The sequence below is a fragment of the Protobothrops mucrosquamatus genome, unplaced genomic scaffold (assembly GCF_001527695.2).
Source record: "Protobothrops mucrosquamatus isolate PMUCROS unplaced genomic scaffold, P.Mucros_1.0 scaffold225, whole genome shotgun sequence".
NCBI classification, from domain to species: Eukaryota; Metazoa; Chordata; class Lepidosauria; order Squamata; family Viperidae; genus Protobothrops; species Protobothrops mucrosquamatus.
Window position 1 is genome coordinate 232,136 of NW_015386576.1, and position 6,701 is coordinate 238,836.

Genomic DNA, 6,701 nt, shown 5'->3' on the forward strand with positions numbered 1-6,701 from the left:
CTTCTTCTTCTTTTTTTGTCATGCTAAACAAGCGTGGTCCAGCCATCCTAACCTCGCTTTTCAAAGCCTCCCTCTTCGGTTCTTTTGTTTACCTTCGCCCGACCGCTCCGTTATTTATCTGCCTATTCTTTATCCTGCTTACCCTGCCATTCAGGTGCCGTGTATGTTAATTGTGTTGTGCCATTTAATTCTAACCGCGGTCTCAAAAGAGCACTTAATGAGAAAAACATCTACAACACGGATCACCCCCTCGCTATTCAACTCAGCCAGATGGACAACCGCGACCCTCTCCCTTCGCTCGTCCTCCCCCTTTTAATGAAAACCCTTTCGGTAATATAAAGGAGAGGGACCTGATGAATAGAAGCGCCAAACACCGCTAATTGTTTGGGACAAGATGCTAATCTGTCCAGCTCCAGCTTCCCTCCTTGAGTCTGTCAGAGATTCTCCCTCCCGCCCTCCTATTTGGGATTTTGGGGAACCCTCAGCTGAAACAGGGAGAGGATGGGGGAGGCAAGTGGAAGGCTGTTGTAAAGCGGGATTCTGACTTGATGTTGGAGACAAGAGGAAAAGAAGACTCTGCAAAAGGGAAAGGAAAGTCACTAAGCTAAGCTTCCCCAAGGTCTCGACCAGTTTTGGGAGTTGGGCTGTGTTTCCCAGCATCCGTGGTTCCAATGCCTGTCAGCCAACCAAGTTCCAACCGGCATATATTGGATTAGGGAAAGTTAGTCCACATTGAGTAGAAACTGTGACTGAAGGAAATTAAGGCCGCAGACCCAATCAGAAAAATTAAAGCACAAAAAATCCTGCTGCTTCTCTGATAGATAGTTCCAATTAAACAAAATTACTTATGATTTCCTTGGAAGCTTTTAAGCATGCATCTAATCCTGAAAGATGCAACATCAAAAAAGTATTTTGCACAACAGAAGTGTTCCCGTCCAGAAGAGCTGCAGCTAAAGTGATGCTTACCCTGCCACCAAATTCACCTCTAACTTCACGTTCTTTGCAGCAATCTCTACCTTCCAAGAAACCTTTAACGTTTCTCACATTGGCAGCTGTTTCAGTTTGTGAACAAATACAAATACGCTGGTAGCAGCATCTGGCTGGCAGGTAAGGACTAGAAAACTAAGTAGAAACAATTGACCTAGTTCTTTGAAAGGAGACTACAAGGAATTTTAGGGCTCCAGGCTCCAGGAAGTTAGAAAATTATCCCCACAAAAGGCCACTTTATGGTATACTGTTGGCCATAAGTTACCATGAAAACTATTGTACATGGATGGATTCATGGAGTCACCAGGAATCAAATTTGACTCAGGAATATTGTATCCTTTATTTTTAAAAACATACATTATTTTACTTTCTGATGTCCTGGAAACATTTCAAAAACATAATCTTTCCATGGGGGGGGGGAGAGAGAGAGGGAGGGAGGGAGGAAGAAAGAGAATACGAATGATTCTACTCCCCTTCCCCACTTCTGCTAAGTCATCAGTTTTGTACACAGATACCTAAGGGTAAGTCTCATTGAACTTAATGGGACTTACCTCTGATTAGAGATAACTCTCAGGCTTTTAAAGCAGGTTCAGCCTCTTGTAAATCAGCTTTACTGGGACTAACACCCCTTTGGCACAAAAATGTGCTGTAGTTTGGGGGATACTTACTTTAGAATCTGCTGCACACAATAGGATAGATTTGGGGGGATATGTGCATATACTTGAGATATTTGGGGTTCCCAGGGGGACAATTCTATGCACATTTACTCAGAAATAAGTCCCATTTTTTCTTAGGGAATGTGTTTTAGTGTAATCCCTGTAGGGCAGATCACGAAATGTGGAGATGCAGAACTCATCTTACATTTCCTGGATCATGCAATGCTGAAAATATATACTCAAAGGGCTTATACTAAGGAATAAAATAGAGAATTGCTCTTTAGCTAGTCACACCTTTGGCTCATCCTCTATGCCCCCTTCTGTAATACAGGAAAAGATGGTTAAGAAGAATGAAGTTGACTTTAGAAATAATTGGCCACAAACATGTATGTATGTATTCATACAAATATATGTGCATGCTTGCACAGCACATGTGCCACAGGAAACAGATTTTAACAAGGTGAGCAGAATTCACCCAGAAGTTCTCCATCACTAACATTGATTCAGGCACCAGCTGACTCAATTCAGTATAACTGTGCAGGAAAACTTTCCAGTGGATTATGCCCAGATTTCAAAACTCTCCAATCCTACTTTAGGTTCTTGACGGTTCCTTACTTTCATGAAGACCTACTGTTATGCAGGACCTAAAGCCCAAGAACTTGGCAAGTCAAAGGAAGTTCTCAACTTCCTTGCAGTCCATTAAGCTTTTATGTGAAAGTTCATAGGAATGGGAATGGGATTCACACAACATAGTTGACCAATTGCACGACAGATTGTCTTTATTCAAAATGCCTTTTTGTTCAACAAATGAACAGAACTGACGAGGTAAAATCCTTTTGGATACATTATCTCCCCAATACACTTTAAACCATATTTAGTTTATCACCATGTTATTCTTCTTAAAATTACTTTTATTCTCTTTTTATTAAAAAAAAACTACAGTCTGATGTCATAGCTGACATTCTGTCTAAAGTAAACTTAGGCCTACTTGCACTTATTCACACAAATTGAAGGACTATCTGTTTAAAATTAAACAAATACTATCATATCATGTTTGAAATATAAAACTTTTAACCCCCCTTTAACAACTCTAAATAGCTGTTGTGTTAGTTTAATCTTTCTGACATGAAAAGCAATGTTATCTATTAGTGCTGGATGATAAAATATAGATATATAGAATATATATATAACACAGCTAAGTCTTGATTTTAATGTGCAAAGGAAAAAAAAGGTAAAGTATCATTAGGTTAGAGTACTTCTGGGGTTTAAAGAATTAAAGTCCGAATAACATTCAGTCATACAAACTTATTAACATTAATAAATTAAAAAAAAAATCAAAAGGATCGTTGTTGACCTTTAGCCAAAAGGGCAGTTAAAAGTTTGACACATTTACAATTGTACAAGTTTTGGGCAAATCTGAGCCCCAAGTGCAGAAAGCAAGGAAAGAAAGTTTTCTGTGAGTTTTGTTTGTTTGTTCGTTCGTTTTTTGGATTCTAAGGTTTTGGTGTCCCCCACCACCCCACTCCAAGAGTCTCAGAGTCTTTGCCCGGGTGGAAGAGATTTCCCCAGGGCATCTTTCCACGCTCAAGTGGCTTCCGATTAGGCGGATTGTTTGTTTCTGGAGTACAGTATGCTACATGCACAACGGATCAGCTTCCGATTTCTTCCTTTGGCCAGTCTTGCTGGCCCCATACAGATTCCAGTCGCCTGCAATGTGTGGGACTGCCAGTGGGAGTTTGGCTTGTGTGTTACATGGCTGTAGCGTGCGCTGAAGAATAGGGGTCTATTCCAGTCTTGGTCATGCCCGGGAATAATATGTAGGCAACAGGAGGCTGCAAACTGGACGCAGACCAAGCCGTACAGTTACAAGGCACCACGTAGCCTGGGTTGGTTGGCGACGGGTGAGTGTGGGTGTGCTGGCTCGGGCAACTCAAGGTGCCAAAAGCCCCATTCTGGTATCCCAAGGTTGAGGCGTAGGGCAGAGTGCTGGTAGCTAAGGTGTGGGGCACCTCGGTCATCTTCTGGATGGCGCTGGAGCTGAACTGGCTGGGGTCAAGTAAAGAATAGGGTGCGGAGGTGGGGGGCAGGAAGGCCCTCGCCTTCTCCGGGGAGCCGAGCAGAGAGTCTGTGGCTGCCACGGGGAGCCCTGCCACCTTGAGGGGGTCGGTATCCCCGAGGTAAGGCAAAGGGAAGACATACCTGTCCTTCTTGAGCAAGTTCTTAGGCTTGCGGCGGGGCCGGTACTTGTAGTCGGGATGCTCCTTCATGTGCTGGGCGCGCAGCCTCTTGGCTTCGTCTATGTAAGGGCGTTTCTCGGCCTCGGACAACAGCTTCCACTCGGCCCCGAGGCGCTTACTAATCTCCGAATTGTGCATTTTAGGGTTCTCCTGGGCCATCTTCCGACGCTGTCCCCGGGACCAGACCATGAAGGCGTTCATGGGGCGCTTGATGTGGTCCGAAGGCTTGGACATGGTGATGCGCGGGACCGTCTGGCGCCTCCAGGAGCAGCAGCAGCCGCCCGCCGGTAAAGCCGTACGCTCGCCGGCTCCGCTTCCCCGCCTGCCTTCCAGCCAAGGCCGCCGCCGCCTCCCCCTCTCAGCTGATCATACCAGTTCTCCCAGCAATCCAGTCTCCCCGAGCTGGCCCGAGGGACGGCGAGCCCAAGACAGGCAACGGGCAGCCACGGAACGGCCGGGCCTCGCCCGGGGTGGCGCGCTCTCCCGAGGCTCGCCGGGGAACCCCTTCGAAGTCGCAGGAGCTCAGGTGCCGCGACGGCCGGGGCTCGAGAGGCGGCGGCGAGAAGGCGAGCGGAGGGGCGGAAAGTGGCAGCCGCAAGGCGACGCTCCCGAAGGCGAGCCGGCTTCGGACGGCGCGCAAGCCGACCGAGCTGCAGCGGGGCGTTCCCTCTCCCCCCCCCACCCGGCGGCCCAATCAGCGGCCGGGCAAAGCAAGAGCTCGAGGGAAAGGAGACCTTTCGGAAAGGCGAGGAGCGAAAAAGAGGCGGGGTAGGGAATCGGGGGGCCGAACGGAGAAGAAATCACTAAAGGCTCGGGATTAAAGGAGCCGCTTTTGTTCGACGGCGCGCTAATAGCGGCAGCCAATAAAACGCCTCACGCCCCCTCGTTTGGGGGCGGAGTAGGAGGGGAGAAAACGAGGGGGGGGCGGAGGGAAACGGACGGGGCTGGATTCTAATCCTCTCCTTTCTTGCGGGGGGGGGAAGAGAAGAGAGCAAACGAGTCACTTTATCAATGGGGGCAGCGCGCGAGTCAAGGGCAAAGGCTTCTCCTTTTCGTTCGTCGTCTTCCTCCCCGGATCCGGGGGAGGGGGGGGAGGCTGAGTGCCTGTCAACTTGCTAACAACAGGAAGGAGCACGCGGGGCGTCGAAAGTGAGAGCGAACCAGCAGCGCCCCTCCCGTCCTCCCTCCCTCTCCCGGAGCCCCCCCCCCCGGAGTTTGGAGGGGGGACAGAACCTGGGCACGTTATAGGCCGGGTTGGGCTGGGTGGGAAGCAAACGCGGCAACTCTTCCTTCGGAAAAGCTCTGACTTACTACCGGCAAGAAGAGAGGGAATCGGGGCTTGTATTCCCCTCCCGCCCCCCCCCTTCCCGCTTCTTCCGAAGAATTTATTCCAACGGAGGGCCAAAAAAAGGGAACCCACAAGAAATCCAGTCCCCGCTCAAATGAACGCTGCGAAAATGGTGGAAGTGCTTTTGTGGCGGGTTTCTCTTAAGTTGCCCCCCCTCCTCCTCCCCCCGTTTTCAGAGCTCACCCTTTTCCCGTCCTGGGCTTTTATTGTTATTTTCAAGCTATTAAAGACCGGCTTCTAAGAAAACGAAATACCCATAGGAGCCCTTTCTCCCTTGCACGCCTGTTTGCTTTGAATAATTGCTGCCTAACGCAAAATGCCCTGGGGCTTGGGGAAAATACTTATTAAATGGAAACCATTTCCCCCGAATCCCCGAAGAGGCCTGGTTCTGTTGCTGGGTGTATTGGCTTTGTGCACCTGCTTAGTTTTAAACTGGTCCAACAGCAGCCTTTTCTCCTAGTTTTTTTTTTTTTCTTCTCCATAAAGGGATTCTTTCCAATAATTCATCAGAACACAGACTGCAGTGGCTGTCTCGGATTTTTTTATTTTTTTTATAGACGGGCTTTGCATCTCCCCCTTCCCCCCCACCCCAAAAAAAGAGATGGGTTAAGAAAGAGGTGACTTGCTATCCTCTTTCGCAAGGCGACGGCTGCATTTCCCAATTAAAAGAGAAGAGAGATTGGGTAGGTATTTGATGAATTGAGCCATCTCCGCATTCTTTATTTCGATTAAGTTTCGGAGCGCATTAGATACACAACACATGCTCAATATACTCAGTGTTCATACACGCTGCTACATACGGTTATAGTGAGACCTTATGACTAGAGTAGCAAGTAAGATAAGAGATAGAATAATGAATAATGACTTTGTTGTCACTTTGAATGTATACCAATCGGCATACGGAACCAAATGTGGTTTTCCTCGCTTCCCTAACCTCTCCTGCCGCCGACCTTTACCAGATCTCGGACATCTGGATTTGGCAGGACTTGGGCGCTCTCGAAGGGATGCCGAGCGTTTTCTTCTGAGTCGGCATCCAGACCGGCACCCACAGCAGCCAAAACGGCTCCTTCTCCAACTCCTTTCGGGAACCCCACTGTCCGCCAGGACCGCCGGCTTTCTCTCATCTTCTTTAAAGTTCTGGCTTTAAGACAACTCAAATTCCCGTTTAGGGGGCCGGTAAATATGAGCTGCGGGTCGTTCGCAGCGCTTGGCAGCAGAGAAGGTAAAATAGATTGATTGGACGGAGTTGCAAACCACTAGTCATTTTTCAGCCAGATGCATTTTCCGTCTCTGCCCGGGGCGTTCAGTGCTTGCTCCCCAAGGTATATTTAGAGGTTACATACGTACGCCAGACAAATGCCTGGTTCATGCATATGAAAAGAAGCCGCGCTTTGCAAAATGTCCTGGTATGTGCGGAAGTGGTGTGTGTACCTCCGACAGAATCGCTTCGATTCTTTTTCATTTCGGTTGTGT

The 6,701-nt window shown here is 48.2% G+C and overlaps 1 protein-coding gene across 1 annotated transcript; it reads right to left on the reverse strand.

Moving 5' to 3' along the window:
* Positions 1-3,391: 3,391 nt before the first annotated feature.
* On the reverse strand, positions 3,392-4,114 carry SOX14 (SRY-box 14). The gene has a single exon (XM_015814165.1). It carries the CDS (start codon positions 4,112-4,114, stop codon positions 3,392-3,394), a length of 723 nt encoding a protein of 240 aa, XP_015669651.1.
* Between the last annotated feature and the right edge of the window lie 2,587 nt (positions 4,115-6,701).